At 43.4% G+C, this 18,064-nt stretch overlaps 1 protein-coding gene across 9 annotated transcripts; it reads left to right on the forward strand.

The window, feature by feature from the left end:
• Positions 1 to 4,777: 4,777 nt before the first annotated feature.
• Positions 4,778 to 17,283, forward strand: LOC112227187 (CMRF35-like molecule 5). Of its 9 annotated transcripts, none has more exons than XR_006080247.1 (11): positions 4,778 to 4,933; positions 6,208 to 6,431; positions 6,758 to 6,881; positions 7,297 to 7,378; positions 8,766 to 8,920; positions 14,163 to 14,234; positions 14,439 to 14,550; positions 14,645 to 14,736; positions 14,945 to 15,033; positions 15,072 to 15,295; positions 15,680 to 17,283. XR_006080247.1 is itself a non-coding variant. In XM_042308277.1 (10 exons), the coding sequence occupies exons 1-10, from the start codon at positions 4,879 to 4,881 to the stop codon at positions 15,789 to 15,791; spliced, it is 1,113 nt and encodes a 370-aa protein (XP_042164211.1). In that variant the 5' UTR covers positions 4,778 to 4,878; the 3' UTR covers positions 15,792 to 17,283. The 9 variants fall into 9 exon arrangements, 4 of the variants coding, with proteins under 4 accessions (XP_042164211.1, XP_024247822.2, XP_042164213.1 ...); XR_006080245.1 differs by lacking the exon at positions 15,072 to 15,295 and having other exon boundaries at positions 14,945 to 15,029; positions 15,680 to 17,084; positions 17,138 to 17,283; XR_006080246.1 differs by having other exon boundaries at positions 14,945 to 15,295.
• The last annotated feature ends 781 nt before the right edge of the window (positions 17,284 to 18,064 follow it).

Consider the following 18,064-nt stretch of genomic DNA (forward strand, 5'->3'; position numbering starts at 1 on the left):
TTTCCCCCAGTCTCCCTAATAGCTGAATTAAGAAACTTCCAATGACAATTACGTGGATATTTTTCAAAAAATAAATAAACGTTGATTCAACGTTGTTTACATGTCTTTGAACCAACATGGAATTTCATGCCCAGTGGAATGATACAATAAGTTATTATTTTATTGTTCCTGAAAGTTAGCAGGATATGTTCATTATAGGCCATTAAATACGAGTTAGACTAGACATTTGTCATTATACCGAAATGATCCTACAACTATAAAAGTTGTAGAGAGCGGTCATGTATCCTGGTGGGCTATACATCACGGACGGCAAGGCCCATCATTACTTGCAGGTTACATTATACATCACGGACGGCAAGGCCCATCATTACTTGCAGGTTACATTATACATCACGGACGGTAAGGCCCATCATTACTTGCAGGTTACATTATACATCACGGACGGCAAGGCCCATCATTACTTGCAGGTTACATTATACATCACGGACGGCAAGGCCCATCATTACTTGCAGGTTACATTATACATCACGGACGGTAAGCCCATCATTACTTGCAGGTTACATTATACATCACGGACGGTAAGGCCCATCATTACTTGCAGGTTACATTATACATCACGGACGGCAAGGCCCATCATTACTTGCAGGTTACATTATACATCACAGGACGGCAAGGCCCATCATTACTTGCAGGTTACATTATACATCACTTGCAGGTTACATTATACATCACGGGCAAGGCCCATCATTACTTGCAGGTTACATTATACATCACGGACGGCAAGGCCCATCATTACTTGCAGGTTACATTATACATCACGGACGGCAAGGCCCATCATTACTTGGCCCATCAGGTTACATTATACATCACGGACGGCAAGGCCCATCATTACTTGCAGGTTACATTATACATCACGGACGGTAAGGCCCATCATTACTTGCAGGTAACATTATACATCACGGACGGCAAGGCCCATCATTACTTGCAGGTTACATTATACATCACGGACGGCAAGGCCCATCATTACTTGCAGGTAACATTATACATCACGGACGGCAAGGCCCATCATTACTTGCAGGTAACATTATACATCACGGACGGCAAGGCCCATCATTACTTGCAGGTTACATTATACATCACGGACGGCAAGGCCCATCATTACTTGCAGGTTAACATTATACATCACGGACGGCAAGGCCCATCATTACTTGCAGGTTACATTATACATCACAAGGACAGGCAAGGCCCATCATTACTTGCAGGTTACATTATACATCACGGACGGCAAGGCCCATCATTACTTGCAGGTTACATTATACATCACGGACGGCAAGGCCCATCATTACTTGCAGGTAACATTATACATCACGGACGGCAAGGCCCATCATTACTTGCAGGTAACATTATACATCACGGACGGCAAGGCCCATCATTACTTGCAGGTTACATTATACATCACGGACGGTAAGGCCCATCATTACTTGCAGGTTACATTATACATCACGGACGGCAAGGCCCATCATTACTTGCAGGTTACATTATACATCACGGACGGCAAGGCCCATCATTACTTGCAGGTTACATTATACATCACGGACGGCAAGGCCCATCATTACTTGCAGGTTACATTATACATCACGGACGGCAAGGCCCATCATTACTTGCAGGTTACATTATACATCACGGACGGCAAGGCCCATCATTACTTGCAGGTTACATTATACATCACGGACGCAAGGCCATCATCAGGTTACATTATACACACGGCAAGGCCCATCATTACTTGCAGGTTACATTATACATCACGGACGGCAAGGCCCATCATTACTTGCAGGTTACATTATACATCACGGACGGCAAGGCCCATCATTACTTGCAGGTTACATTATACATCACGGACACGGACGGCAAGGCCCATCATTACTTGCAGGTTACATTATACATCACGGACGGCAAGGCCCATCATTACTTGCAGGTTACATTATACATCACGGACGGTAAGGCCCATCATTACTTGCAGGTTACATTATACATCACGGACGGTAAGGCCCATCATTACTTGCAGGTAACATTATACATCACGGTTAAGGCCCATCATTACTTGCAGGTTACATTATACATCACGGACGGCAAGGCCCATCATTACTTGCATCACGGACGGCAAGGCCCATCATTACTTGCGAGGTAACATTATACATCACGGACGGCAAGGCCCATCATTTATACATCATCACGGACGGCAAGGCCCATCATTACTTGCAGGTTACATTATACATCACGGACGGCAAGGCCCATCATTACTTGCAGGTTACATTATACATACGGCAAGGCCCATCATCACGGACGGTAAGGCCCATCATTACTTGCAGGTAACATTATACATCACGGACGGCAAGGCCCATCATTACTTGCAGGTTACATTATACATCACGGACGGCAAGGCCCATCATTACTTGCAGGTTACATTATACATCACGGACGGCAAGGCCCATCATTACTTGCAGGTAACATTATACATCACGGACGGCAAGGCCCATCATTACTTGCAGGTTACATTATACATCACGGACGGTAAGGCCCATCATTACTTGCAGGTTACATTATACATCACGGACGGCAAGGCCCATCATTACTTGCAGGTAACATTATACATCACGGACGGCAAGGCCCATCATTACTTGCAGGTAACATTATACATCACGGACGGTAAGGCCCATCATTACTTGCAGGTTACATTATACATCACGGACGGCAAGGCCCATCATTACTTGCAGGTTACATTATACATCACGGACGGCAAGGCCCATCATTACTTGCAGGTTACATTATACATCACGGACGGTAAGGCCCATCATTACTTGCAGGTAACATTATACATCACGGACGGCAAGGCCCATCATTACTTGCAGGTAACATTATACATCACGGACGGTAAGGCCCATCATTACTTGCAGGTTACATTATACATCACGGACGGTAAGGCCCATCATTACTTGCAGGTTACATTATACATCACGGACGGTAAGGCCCATCATTACTTGCAGGTTACATTATACATCACGGACGGTAAGGCCCATCATTACTTGCAGGTTACATTATACATCACGGACGGTAAGGCCCATCATTACTTGCAGGTTACATTATACATCACGGACGGTAAGGCCCATCATTACTTGCAGGTTACATTATACATCACGGACGGTAAGGCCCATCATTACTTGCAGGTAACATTATACATCACGGACGGTTACATTATACATCACAAGGCCCATCATTACTTGCAGGTTACATTATACATCACGGACGGCAAGGCCCATCATTACTTGCAGGTTACATTATACATCACGGACGGCAAGGCCCATCATTACTTGCAGGTTACATTATACATCACGGACGGTAAGGCCCATCATTACTTGCAGGTAACATTATACATCACGGACGGTAAGGCCCATCATTACTTGCAGGTAACATTATACATCACGGACGGTAAGGCCCATCATTACTTGCAGGTAACATTATACATCACGGACGGTAAGGCCCATCATTACTTGCAGGTTACATTATACATCACGGACGGCCCATCATTACTTGCAGGCCCATCATTACTTGCAGGTTACATTATACATCACGGACGGTAAGGCCCATCATTACTTGCAGGTAACATTATACATCACGGACGGTAAGGCCCATCATTACTTGCAGGTAACATTATACATCACGGACGGCAAGGCCCATCATTACTTGCAGGTTACATTATACATCACGGACGGTAAGGCCCATCATTACTTGCAGGTTACATTATACATCACGGACGGTAAGGCCCATCATTACTTGCAGGTTACATTATACATCACGGACGGTAAGGCCCATCATTACTTGCAGGTTACATTATACATCACGGACGGTAAGGCCCATCAGGTTACATTATACATCACGGACGGTAAGGCCCATCAGGTTACATTATACATCACGGACGGTAAGGCCCATCAGGTTACATTATACATCACAGACGGTAAGGCCCATCAGGTTACATTACGGGAAATAAAGAGCGTTTAACAAGTTATTTCCTTCTCATAATAACGTTGTTTTTAATCAAAGTTAGTAGGCTACATAATTTAATTAAAATATCTTGAGAGGTTATTGATAAGAGGGACCATCTCCGTTGCAGAGGCAGTTGCAGTGTGTTCTGTGTGGTTCATACAGTACGTTGGATTTATCGAATGTATGTGATCAAACTGTATGTGTAGACGGTTTGACAGAAATGGTAGCAGAAGGAGAATGTGAACTTTATTTGCACATATATCCAGATGATAATGCGTACAGTTTTGCGCAATGACACTGTAGGTGTGAGCTGGGCAGCTGTGGGACAGACAGACAGACAGACAGACAGACAGACAGACAGACAGACAGACAGACAGACAGACAGACAGACAGACAGACAGACATGTAAAAACAGGGTTGACATATAGAGCCTCACTACAACTCTAACACACACCAATTCTTTATGTGCAGCAAAACCACGCATTCAAAAAAAAAACGTTTGATGCATTTTAAATGCCAAGTATGAGACTTCAACAAGAGATTAAATTATACAATTGTACAATTTTGGGCTTCATGTTGCAAAACAAAAAAGAAAAAACAACATTTTTCATGTTATGATAAAGAAACACTACATAAAATAGCTTATTAGTAATCATCATTGGTGATAGGAACTAAAACAACAGAGAACTGAAACGGTTAAACAAAACATCTGTAACATCTGTAGGTCATGTGACCAGCAGGAAGGGAAAGCTAGGGAACGGGTTGTTTTAGGAAACGGGTTTTGTTGATGAACCACTTGTCACAGCGCCATAGACTCACATAGTCACAGTCTGGAACATGATGATGACTCCTCTACTCTTCTTCGCCTTCCTCCTCCTCTCTCGTCTGCCAGGTAAGAACTGAACTCGGGTCTGGTTTCTCCTGAGACTCAGATTAACTCGTGCCCCACCTCCTCCTGGATTAACAACATTCCAGATGGAGAATCTCTAATGACAGTGTTATGGAGTCCCGGAGAAGGCTTAATCTGGCCTTGGGGAAACATGCTCTAACTTTTTAAACTCTGTAAAAGACACATTTGCTCCTCAGGATATAATGTATATAGTATATAGTGACGTAAAGGGTAGCTAGCCATCCAAAAACCATTATTTCATTTCTACTTGTATAAAAACACATTGTTAGAGCATTTTGATGTTATGATCAGTAAAGTGCTGAAGGGAAGCCATATTGTTTAGATTTTCTGTGTTTTCTTGCACAATATATATATATATATATATTTTTTTTTTTCCAGCTTTCAAACATTTCACTGGCACAAGTGTCCAAATTCATGGCATTCTCTGACAGCCAGTGGAAGTAGAAAGCAACATTCTCCTGTCTCCGTCCTAAGTCTGTATTACGCCCTCAAGCAAGCGTGTCCTTCTGGGTTTGAACCTGGCTCGTCTGCACACCGCAAGACTGTGTTAGACCGCAGAGCTAAACTCTAGGAAATAATCTCAGGGAACTAACGGAATATTCAGGTCTCAGGCAAGGGGGAGGGAGAGTGAGAAGGGGCAGGAGAAGAGAGAAGGCAGAGGGGGAGGGAGAGTGAGAAGGGGCAGGAGAAGAGAGAAGGCAGAGGGGGAGGGAGAGTGAGAAGGGGCAGGAGAAGAGGAAGGAGAAGAGAGAAGGCAGAGGGAGAGGGGATAAGGGTGGAGGAAAGTGGGGAGGGGGAAAAGAGCAGAGCTGCCAAATCTCACTCATTGACCATGAGACACGCATTTGACCCTCTTTTCACGCTCTCAGAAGAGGGAGTAGGGAGGAGGAGAAAAGGGAATAGGAAGAGGAGAAGGAGAAGGAGAGAGGGGGGACTGAGGGATGTGAAAGTGACAGTAACTATTTTCAAGAAAAACGAAACCCGAAGTGTCTTATGAAGGCGTGCTATTCAGGGTCACATTCTGTATCCTGCTTTTTTATAGATAGAACAGTTTAGGGCTGCTGGTTAAATATCAACAGTACCAGAGAGGAAACATGACTTTTAATAACATACACATTGACAGACATGTGTTAGGGCTTAATGTCAGGGTTAATGACTTCTCTGCTCCCTGCCTGTAGTGTTTTTATGTAGGGTGACCTGGCAGTTGTAGAGGGGTTAGGGGTCAGGGGTTAATGAACTTCTCTTCCTGCCTGTAGGCTCTCTCTGTAGGGTGACCACCGTGGGTGATCTAAGGGTTCTGGAAGGTCGATCGGTGATGATCCCATGCCATTATGGGCCGCAATACGCCAGTTATGTGAAGTACTGGTGCCATGGCAGTGTAAAGGACCTCTGTACCAGTCTGGTTCGCAGCGATGCCCCACGGGGACCAGCTGCAGCGGGAGAAGACAAGGTGGCCATGTTTGATGACCCGGTACAGCAGGTGGGAGGATCAGATAGTCTCTATTATTAATATCTATTAGGATAGATACGTTATTGTACATTTAGTAGAATTGGCTTGTCAGTACGATGTTTCGTAGAATTGGCTGGTCAGTACGATATTTAGTAGAATTAGCTGGTCAGTATGATGTTTAGTAGAATTGGCTGGTCAGTACGATGTTTAGTAAAATTGACTGGTCAGTATGATGTTATATGTTGACACTGGAATTCTCCAGTCAGCAGTATAATAAAAGGGTTAATAGATGTGTATTTTTTATGTTGTCACAGTGAGCATGATGATGATGATAATGTCTTATATTTTATACCAAGGTGTTCACAGTAACAATGACAGAGCTGCAGAAGGAGGACTCTGGATGGTACTGGTGTGGTGTGGAGGTGGGAGGAGTCTGGAGTGCTGATGTCACAGCCTCCCTTCACATCAATGTTATCCAAGGTGAGAGGACACAAGTCCCCCTTTCTCCCTGAAGTGTGCACTCATTGGCTGTGTTCTGATTGGCTGTATTCTGATTGGCTGTGTTCTGATCTTATTCACTCCCCCTTTATGCATTTAAAAGCATTAGATTGGTGCTGGCACGGCTGGAGGGAGTGTCCACCATATTCCACCATCACACTACACCATTCCTTATAAATATACGAGGGGGAGTGAACGAATGCACACTTCGTCAGAAGGGTAGAGAATTGGAATGTAGCCATTCACATAATGTGTGCACTCGTTTGCTCCTCCTCGGGTATCTGAAGCATTGGAGTGGTGTGCTGGTCTGGTGGTTGTTATAGTATGCTGTGGTAGTTAGTTGGTATGGCTAAACTACATGTTAATCATAGAGTGTTGTTCTGGTGGTGCTGTACAGGTATGTCTGTGGTGGACAGCATGGTGAGTGGAGAGGAAGGGACCAGCGTCACTGTCCAGTGTCTCTACAGCCAGGGATACAGGTACGACTTGACATCACCTCTGTAGCAGGGCTGGAGAACTGCTGTCCCTGGAGAGCTACTGTCCTGTAGGTTTCACTCCAACCCTCATCTAACGCACTTGATTCAAATATTTATAAGCTGAATCAGGTTAGTTACAACTGGAGGTGGAGTGAAAACGGACAGGATGGTAGCTCTCCAGGAACAAGGTTGGAGTGAAAACCTACAGGAGGGTAGCTCTCCAGGAACAAGGTTGGAGTGAAAACCTACAGGAGGGTAGCTCTCCAGGAACAGGATTGGAGTGAAAACGGACAGGAAGGTAGCTCTCCAGGAACAGGTTGGAGTGAAAACCTACAGGAGGGTAGCTCTCCAGGAACAAGGTTGGAGAGTTCTGCTCTATAGAGTACATAACCAAATCAAATCTAAGTTAATTCATTGTGCACACAGTTTAGCAGATGTTGTAGCGGGGGCAGTGAAACGTTTATGTTACTAGCTTCTAACAACGCCGTAAAAAGTAAAACAAGTACACAAATAATACAGTGAAGCATTTAAATCCTGAAATGTCAAAACAATCCAATTAACCCAAATAGCACTGTAACAGTAATCAAGATGCAGAGGAATTTACACAAGATATACTAAGAATGATATGTACAGCAGTAGATATACTAAGAATGATATGAACAGCAGTAGATATACTAAGAATGATATGAACAGCAGTAGATATACTAAGAATGATATGAACAGCAGTAGATATACTAAGAATGATATGTACAACAGAAGTGATATACTAAGAATGATATGTACAGCAGTAGATATACTAAGAATGATATGAACAGCAGTAGATATACTAAGAATGATATGTACAGCAGTAGATATACTAAGAATGATATGAACAGCAGTAGATATACTAAGAATGATATGAACAGCAGTAGATATACTAAGAATGATATGAACAGCAGTAGATATACTAAGAATGATATGTACAACAGAAGTGATATACTAAGAATGATATGTACAGCAGTAGATATACTAAGAATGATATGAACAGCAGTAGATATACTAAGAATGATATGTACAGCAGTAGATATACTAAGAATGATATGTACAGCAGTAGATATACTAAGAATGATATGAACAGCAGTAGATATACTAGGAATGATATGTACAGCAGTAGATATACTAAGAATGATATGTACAGCAGTAGATATACAGTATATAGAATACCCTAGAATTAGAACTCCTGCTCCCAATGTGCCTTGTGGCAGAGAGAGTACATCTACAGTAGGCCTGGGATTTTGGTGCAGTTACCAGTAGGATTGTGGGTCTGTGTCTGTCTGTCTGTATGTGTGTTGTCAGGCAGAGTGAGAACTGCTGGTGTCATAGTGACTTGTGTGTGTGTGTGTGTTGTCAGGCAGCATGAGAAGCGCTGGTGTCGTAGTGGTGACTGGAGCTCCTGTCTGGTGACAGATGGTGAAGGGCGGTATGAAGACCAGGCAGTAGAGATCAGAGATGACCTGACCAAGGCTTTCACTGTCACCCTGAAGGGACTGGCCCGGAGAGATACAGGTCTGGAGAATATAACTCATAATAAATAATATATGGTGCAGTTATGTGGATTTTGATGATGAAGACAATTATCTATATATTAAACTGTATCTGCAGGCTGGTAATGGTGGTGGCTATTACCATGGTGATATTCTAATGTATCTGCAGGCTGGTAATGGTGGTGGTTATTATTACCATGGTAATATGCTAATGTATCTGCAGGCTGGTAATGGTTATTGTTACCATGGTGATATTGTAATGTATCTGCAGGCTGGTAATGGTGATTGTTACCATGGTAATATTCTAATGTATCTGCAGGCTGGTAATGGTGGTGGCTATTACCATGGTGATATTCTAATGTATCTGCAGGCTGGTAATGGTGGTGGTTATTATTACCATGGTAATATGCTAATGTATCTGCAGGCTGTTAATGGTTATTGTTACCATGGTAATATTCTAATGTATCTGCAGGCTGGTAATGGTTATTGTTACCATGGTGATATTCTAATGTATCTGCAGGCTGGTAATGGTTATTGTTACCATGGTGATATTCTAATGTATCTGTAGGCTGGTAATGGTTATTATTACCATGGTAATATTCTAATGTATCTGCTGGTAATGGTGGTGGTTATTATTACCATGGTAATATTCTAATGTATCTGCAGGCTGGTAATGGTGATTGTTACCATGGTAATATTCTAATGTATCTGCAGGCTGGTAATGGTTATTGTTACCATGGTGATATTCTAATGTATCTGCAGGCTGGTAATGGTTATTATTACCATGGTAATATTCTAATGTATCTGCAGGCTGGTAATGGTTATTGTTACCATCAAATCAAATCAAATCAAATCAAATTTTATTTGTCACATACACATGGTTAGCAGATGTTAATGCGAGTGTAGCGAAATGCTTGTGCTTCTAGTTCCGACCATGCAGTAATAACGAACAAGTAATCTAACTAACAATTCCCCAAAAAACTACTGTCTTATACACAGTGTAAGGGGATAAAGAATATGTACATAAGGATATATGAATGAGTGATGGTACAGAGCAGCATAGGCAAGATACAGTAGATGATATCGAGTACAGTATATACATATGAGATGAGTATGTAAACCAAGTGGCATAGTTAAAGTGGCTAGTGATACATGTATTACATAAGGATGCAGTCGATGATATAGAGTACAGTATCTACGTATGCATATGAGATGAATAATGTAGGGTAAGTAACATTATATAAGGTAGCATTGTTTAAAGTGGCTAGTGATATATTTACATCATTTCCCATCAATTCCCATTATTAAAGTGGCTGGAGTAGAGTCAGTGTCATTGACAGTGTGTTGGCAGTAGCCACTCAATGTTAGTGGTGGCTGTTTAACAGTCTGATGGCCTTGAGATAGAAGCTGTTTTTCAGTCTCTCGGTCCCAGCTTTGATGCACCTGTACTGACCTCGCCTTCTGGATGACAGCGGGGTGAACAGGCAGTGGCTCGGGTGGTTGATGTCCTTGATGATGTTTATGGCCTTCCTGTAGCATCGGGTGGTGTAGGTGTCCTGGAGGGCAGGTAGTTTGCCCCGGTGATGCGTTGTGCAGACCTCACTACCCTCTGGAGAGCCTTACGGTTGAGGGCGGTGCAGTTGCCATACCAGGCGGTGATACAGCCCGCCAGGATGCTCTCGATTATGCATCTGTAGAAGTTTGTGAGTGCTTTTGGTGACAAGCTGAATTTCTTCAGCCTCCTGAGGTTGAAGAGGCGCTGCTGCGCCTTCCTCACGATGCTGTCTGTGTGAGTGGACCAATTCAGTTTGTCTGTGATGTGTATGCCGAGGAACTTAAAACTTGCTACCCTCTCCACTACTGTTCCATCGATGTGGATGGGGGGTGTTCCCTCTGCTGTTTCCTGAAGTCCACAATCATCTCCTTAGTTTTGTTGACGTTGAGTGTGAGGTTATTTTCCTGACACCACACTCCGAGGGCCCTCACCTCCTCCCTGTAGGCCGTCTCGTCGTTGTTGGTAATCAAGCCTACCACTGTTGTGTCGTCCGCAAACTTGATGATTGAGTTGGAGGCGTGCATGGCCACGCAGTCGTGGGTGAACAGGGAGTACAGGAGAGGGCTCAGAACGCACCCTTGTGGGGCCCCAGTGTTGAGGATCAGCGGGGAGGAGATGTTGTTGCCTACCCTCACCACCTGGGGGCGGCCCATCAGGAAGTCCAGTACCCAGTTGCACAGGGCGGGGTCGAGACCCAGGGTCTCGAGCTTGATGACGAGCTTGGAGGGTACTATGGTGTTGAATGCCGAGCTGTAGTCGATGAACAGCATTCTCACATAGGTATTCCTCTTGTCCAGATGGGTTAGGGCAGTGTGCAGTGTGGTTGAGATTGCATCGTCTGTGGACCTATTTGGGCGGTAAGCAAATTGGAGTGGGTCTAGGGTGTCAGGTAGGGTGGAGGTGATATGGTCCTTGACTAGTCTCTCAAAGCACTTCATGATGACGGATGTGAGTGCTACGGGGCGGTAGTCGTTTAGCTCAGTTACCTTAGCTTTCTTGGGAACAGGAACAATGGTGGCCCTCTTGAAGCATGTGGGAACAGCAGACTGGTATAGGGATTGATTGAATATGTCCGTAAACACACCGGCCAGCTGGTCTGCGCATGCTCTGAGGGCGCGGCTGGGGATGCCGTCTGGGCCTGCAGCCTTGCGAGGGTTAACACGTTTAAATGTCTTACTCACTTCGGCTGCAGTGAAGGAGAGACCGCATGTTTTCGTTGCAGGCCGTGTCAGTGGCACTGTATTGTCCTCAAAGCGGGCAAAAAGTTATTTAGTCTGCCTGGGAGCAAGACATCCTGGTCCGTGACTGGGCTGGGTTTCTTCCTGTAGTCCATGATTGACTGTAGACCCTGCCACATGCCTCTTGTGTCTGAGCCGTTGAATTGAGATTCTACTTTGTCTCTGTACTGGCGCTTAGCTTGTTTGATAGCCTTGCGGAGGGAATAGCTGCACTGTTTGTATTCAGTCATGTTACCAGACACCTTGCCCTGATTAAAAGCAGTGGTTCGTGCCTTCAGTTTCACACGAATGCTGCCATCAATCCAAGGTTTCTGGTTAGGGAATGTTTTAATCGTTGCTATGGGAACGACATCTTCAACGCACGTTCTAATGAACTCGCACACCGAATCAGCGTATTCGTCAATATTGTTGTCTGACGCAATACGAAACATCTCCCAGTCCACGTGATGGAAGCAGTCTTGGAGTGTGGAGTCAGCTTGGTCGGACCAGCGTTGGACAGACCTCAGCGTGGGAGCCTCTTGTTTTAGTTTCTGTCTGTAGGCAGGGATCAACAAAATGGAGTCGTGGTCAGCTTTTCCGAAAGAGGGGCGGGGCAGGGCCTTATATGCGTCGCGGAAGTTAGAGTAACAATGATCCAGGGTCTTTCCACCCCTGGTTGCGCAATCGATATGCTGATAAAATTTAGGGAGTCTTGTTTTCAGATTAGCCTTGTTAAAATCCCCAGCTACAATGAATGCAGCCTCCGGATAAATCGTTTCCAGTTTGCAGAGAGTTAAATAAAGTTCGTTCAGAGCCATCGATGTGTCTGCTTGGGGGGGGATATATACAGCTGTGATTATAATCGAAGAGAATTCTCTTGGTAGATAATGCGGTCTACATTTGATTGTGAGGAATTCTAAATCAGGTGAACAGAAGGATTTGAGTTCCTGTATGTTTCTGTCATCACACCATGTCTCGTTAGTCATAAGGCATACGCCCCCGCCCCTCTTCTTACCAGAAAGATGTTCGTTTCTGTCGGCGCGATGCGTGGAGAAACCCGCTGGCTGCACCGCTTCGGATAGCGTCTCTCCAGTTAGCCATGTTTCCGTGAAGCAAAGAACGTTGCAGTCTCTGATGTCCCTCTGGAATGCTACCCTTGCTCGGATTTCATCAACCTTGTTGTCAAGAGACTGGACATTGGCGAGAAGAATGCTAGGGAGTGGTGCACGGTGTGCCCGTCTCCGGAGTCTGACCAGAAGACCGCTTCGTTTCCCTCTTTTTCTGAGTAGTTTTTTTGGGTCGCTGCATGTAATCCACTCCGTTACACTGGTTGTAAGGCAGAACACAGGATCCGCATCGCGAAAAACATATTCTTGGTCGTACTGATGGTGAGTTGACGCTGATCTTATATTCAGTAGTTCTTCTCGGCTGTATGTAATGAAACCTAAGATGACCTGGGGTACTAGTGTAAGAAATAACACGTAAAAAAACAAAAAACTGCATAGTTTCCTAGGAACGCGAAGCGAGGCGGCCATCTCTGTCGGCGCCGGAATTACTCTTACAGAGGATACCATGGTGATATTCTAATGTATCTGCAGGCAGGTAATGGTTATTTTTGCCATGGTAATATTCTAATGTATCTGCAGGCTGGTACCGGTTATTATTACCATGGTAATATTCTAATGTATCTGCAGGCTGGTACCGGTTATTATTACCATGGTAATATTCTAATGTATCTGCAGGCTGGTACTGGTTATTAATATTCTCATGTGTGTGCAGGCTGGTACTGGTTATTAATATTCTCATGTGTGTGCAGGCTGGTACTGGTTATTATTACCATGGTAATATTCTAATGTATCTGCAGGTTGGTACCGGTTATTATTACCATGGTAATATTCTAATGTATCTGAAGGCTGGTACTGGTTATTATTACCATGGTAATATTCTAATGTATCTGCAGGCTGGTACTGGTTATTATTACCATGGTAATATTCTAATGTATCTGCAGGTTGGTACTGGTTATTGTTACCATGGTAATATTCTAATGTATCTGCAGGCTGGTACTGGTTATTATTACCATGGTGATATTCTAATGTATCTGCAGGCTGGTAATGGTTATTATTACCATGGTGATATTCTAATGTATCTGCAGGCTGGTAATGGTTATTATTACCATGGTGATATTCTAATGTATCTGCAGGCTGGTAATGGTTATTATTACCATGGTGATATTCTAATGTATCTGCAGGCTGGTAATAGTTATTATTACCATGGTAATATTCTAATGTATCTGCAGGCTGGTACTGGTTATTATTACCATGGTAATATTCTAATGTATCTGCAGGCTGGTACTGGTTATTAATATTCTAATGTATCTGCAGGCTGGTACTGGTTATTAATATTCTAATGTATCTGCAGGCTGGTACTGGTTATTAATATTATCATGTGTGTGCAGGCTGGTACTGGTTATTAATATTATCATGTGTGTGCAGGCTGGTACTGGTGTGCTGCAGGACAGCAACAGGTGGCTGTCTACATCCTGGTTACTCCTCCATCCACAACAGGTATATGATTAGATATGATTGGTTGAATCAGGAGTTAGAACAAACAGGATTAAGAAACCTGTTGTGTGTGTGTGTGTGTGTGTGTGTGTGTGTGTGTGTGTGTGTGTGTGTGTGTGTGTGTGTGTGTGTGTGTGTGTGTGTGTGTGTGTGTGTGTGTGTGTGTGTGTGTGTGTGTGTGTGTGTGTGTGTGTGTTTGTCCCGCAGCGCCTGCTCCTACAGTTACATCCCCACCAGAAGAAAGCCCTCAGTCTGTTCCTGTGTCTCCGTCTGTGTCTCCTCTTCCCAGACACATAGCTAAAGGAGCAGACCACCACAGGTAACACTGCAGACCAGGGAGGGATAGGGAACCATGGGTAGAAGTTACCACAGCTATAGGTAGCCCTGTGTGTGTGTGTGTGTGTGTGTTGCAGGCCACTATGGGAGTTTCCTCTGATGGTGTGTGGAATTTTGTTCATCTTAATGGTTCTGGTGCTGCTGCCATGGAAGATACTGGACCAATACAGTGAGTCCTCTCCTGGGTATAGTAGGTTTATAAACACACAGGCATGACATGGATATCACATTGGAGGTTTCTAGTGAACAAAATGCAGGCCTTATTCATAACTAGTTCATGGTGTCCTGTTACAAGTTACAATGACGCTGTTTGCTGGTATACACTGGAATGAGCATATTATATTGCTCCTAAGTTAAACCTCACCATATCTTTCCAGACAAAACCCACAGGACAAGACAGGCAGAGCTGGAAGCCAGACTCAGTGTAAGTCCACGACAACTATCAGCTGATCCAGACTCAGTGTAAGTCCACTACAACTATCAGCTGATCCAGACTCAGTGTAAGTCCACTACAACTATCAGCTGATCCAGACTCAGTGTAAGTCCACTACAACTATCAGCTGATCCAGACTCAGTGTAAGTCCACTACAACTATCAGCTGATCCAGACTCAGTGTAAGTCCACTACAACTATCAGCTGATCCAGACTCAGTGTAAGTCCACTACAACTATCAGCTGATCCAGACTCAGTGTAAGTCCACGACAACTATCAGCTGATCCAGACTCAGTGTAAGTCCACTACAACTATCAGCTGATCCAGACTCAGTGTAAGTCCACTACAACTATCAGCTGATCCAGACTCAGTGTAAGTCCACTACAACTATCAGCTGATCCAGACTCAGTGTAAGTCCACTACAACTGTCAGCTGATCCAACACACAAGGGGTGTATTCATTGCACCAATTCTGTTGCAAAATGTTTAGTCTGTTGCGAAACGTTTTGCAACATAAACCATTTACTCCAAACAGAAAATGCAAATGAGTTTCTATTGTACAAGGTCCCTCTTTGTTTGCTTCCGTTTGTTTCTTAAACAGTAAACAGTTTCCATAATGAATACACCCTTGGTCCCCTTGTTTTAAACACCTGTGAGTTGACTGACTGAACCCCTCCCCAGGACCCCCCAGGTGACGACTGGCAGAACACCTCTGTCGTCTTCCTCAACTCCGCCTCACAGAAGGTGTACGGTTTCTGACCCCGCCCACCCTCCAGTCACCTCTGACCTCTAACTTCCACCTTCAATCTCTGGGCACCTTTCTTCAGAGCTGGACGCCATGTTGCTGCCTCTAAATATTCCATCTATCCAACAATATGTTCAGTACCATGCTGTATGATCCTGACCTTTGGTACAGACCTGCTAAGTACCACAAATGGTAATAATGTTAGTTATTGTGATCATTACCTGACATGTTAAATAATGTTACGATGTTTACTGAAATCAGTGTGTATATAATCTACTGCAACTATTTGTTTTGTATTACATATTTACATTTTCTATAAAAATATTTTAAGAAAGAATTACAGGAAAGGAACTAGTTATTATGGTTCTCAGTATACTGGTTGGACAGGTTGGTACAGAAATGAACTAGATATTATGGTTCTCAGTATACTGGTTGGACAGGTTGGTACAGAAAGGAACTAGTTATTATGGTTCTCAGTATACTGGTTGGACAGGTTGGTACAGAAAGGAACTAGTTATTATGGTTCTCAGTATATTGGTTGGACAGGTTGGTACAGAAATGAACTAGTTATTATGGTTCTCAGTATACTGGTTGGACAGGTTGGTACAGAAATGAACTAGATATTATGGTTCTCAGTATACTGGTTGGACAGGTTGGTATAGAAAGGAACTAGTTCTTATGGTTCTCAGTATACTGGTTGGACAGGTTGGTACAGAAAGGAACTAGTTATTATGGTTCTCAGTATACTGGTTGGACAGGTTGGTACAGAAAGGAACTAGTTATTATGGTTCTCAGTATATTGGTTGGACAGGTTGGTACAGAAATGAACTAGTTATTATGGTTCTCAGTATACTGGTTGGACAGGTTGGTACAGAAATGAACTAGATATTATGGTTCTCAGTATACTGGTTGGACAGGTTGGTACAGAAAGGAACTAGTTATTATGGTTCTCAGTATACTGGTTGGACAGGTTGGTACAGAAAGGAACTAGTTATTATGGTTCTCAGTATACTGGTTGGACAGGTTGGTACAGAAATGAACTAGTTATTATGGTTCTCAGTATACTGGTTGGACAGGTTGGTACAGAAAGGAACTAGTTATTATGGTTCTCAGTATACTGGTTGGACAGGTTGGTACAGAAAGGAACTAGTTATTATGGTTCTCAGTATACTGGTTGGACAGGTTGGTACAGAAAGGAACTAGTTATTATGGTTCTCAGTATACTGGTTGGACAGGTTGGTACAGAAAGGAACTAGTTATTATTGTTCTCAGTATACTGGTTGGACAGGTTGGTACAGAAAGGAACTAGTTATTATGGTTCTCAGTATACTGGTTGGACAGGTTGGTACAGAAAGGAACTAGTTATTATGGTTCTCAGTATACTGGTTGGACAGGTTGGTATAGAAAGGGATTGTAAGACCCTACTTATTTTCCCACGAAGGTTGAATAGGCAGAGAGCTCTGTAAATATTGTACAACATTTTGTTATTCTTTTGTGTCTTTTTTTTGTTGCATTTAAATATAAAAGTGGTTGGACTGCTCTGGGGAATAATCAGTTACATCTCGTGGTCTTGACTCCGAGTTGCAGAATTGGCAAGCTAGCTGGCTGGCTGTTTGGATTCCAATAATGCAGCCCCTGATTTATGGTTTCATCTATCGGGAAGAATTACAGCAAGTACTGCATACTGTGTCTAGAGATGACAGAAGAGGCTCAGGTACTGTTCATAAAGTTATTGGGTCAACTCCCCTGTGTCAAACACTTGGGCTTTTTAAAAATCCATTCTCACCTCTCTTCCATATATAATTTTTTCAAAAGGTCAAAGTTCATAGAGGAGAATAGAGAGAGGAGAGTGACCGTGGACGGAAACGCGTTTGCTTGAAACGTGACGGCCCTCCTCCACTAGCGTGTCATTAGATTAGGCAAATGGTGTTTACACGGGTGGATCCCAAAATCAGTGTAAAGGGCACAAAACAAATTAAGTTATTTTTGCAAGACATTTCATAGATACAAAAATAAGTAGCATATTGTTTAGAAAACATGTGCTGGTTTTTCTCCTGACAAAACAAAAGCTGATTCACAGGGGGTGTGGCAGATGTCAAAACTCTTCTGTGGTAGGATACACTTGTTTCCTTACCAAAAGAAGGATATTGAGGAGGGGAGGATGACAAACTCTTCAACCACTTATCAGTTTCCACGTCACGGAGGAGAGGACCGTCTTTTGCACAAACAAGAATTAAAAAAAAAATGTTTTAATTAACTAGGCAAGTCCTTTAAGAACAAATTCTTATTCACAATGACGGCATACCGGGGAGCAGTGGGTT

The sequence above is a fragment of the Oncorhynchus tshawytscha genome, linkage group LG28 (genome assembly GCF_018296145.1).
Source record: "Oncorhynchus tshawytscha isolate Ot180627B linkage group LG28, Otsh_v2.0, whole genome shotgun sequence".
Lineage (NCBI taxonomy): Eukaryota > Metazoa > Chordata > Actinopteri > Salmoniformes > Salmonidae > Oncorhynchus > Oncorhynchus tshawytscha.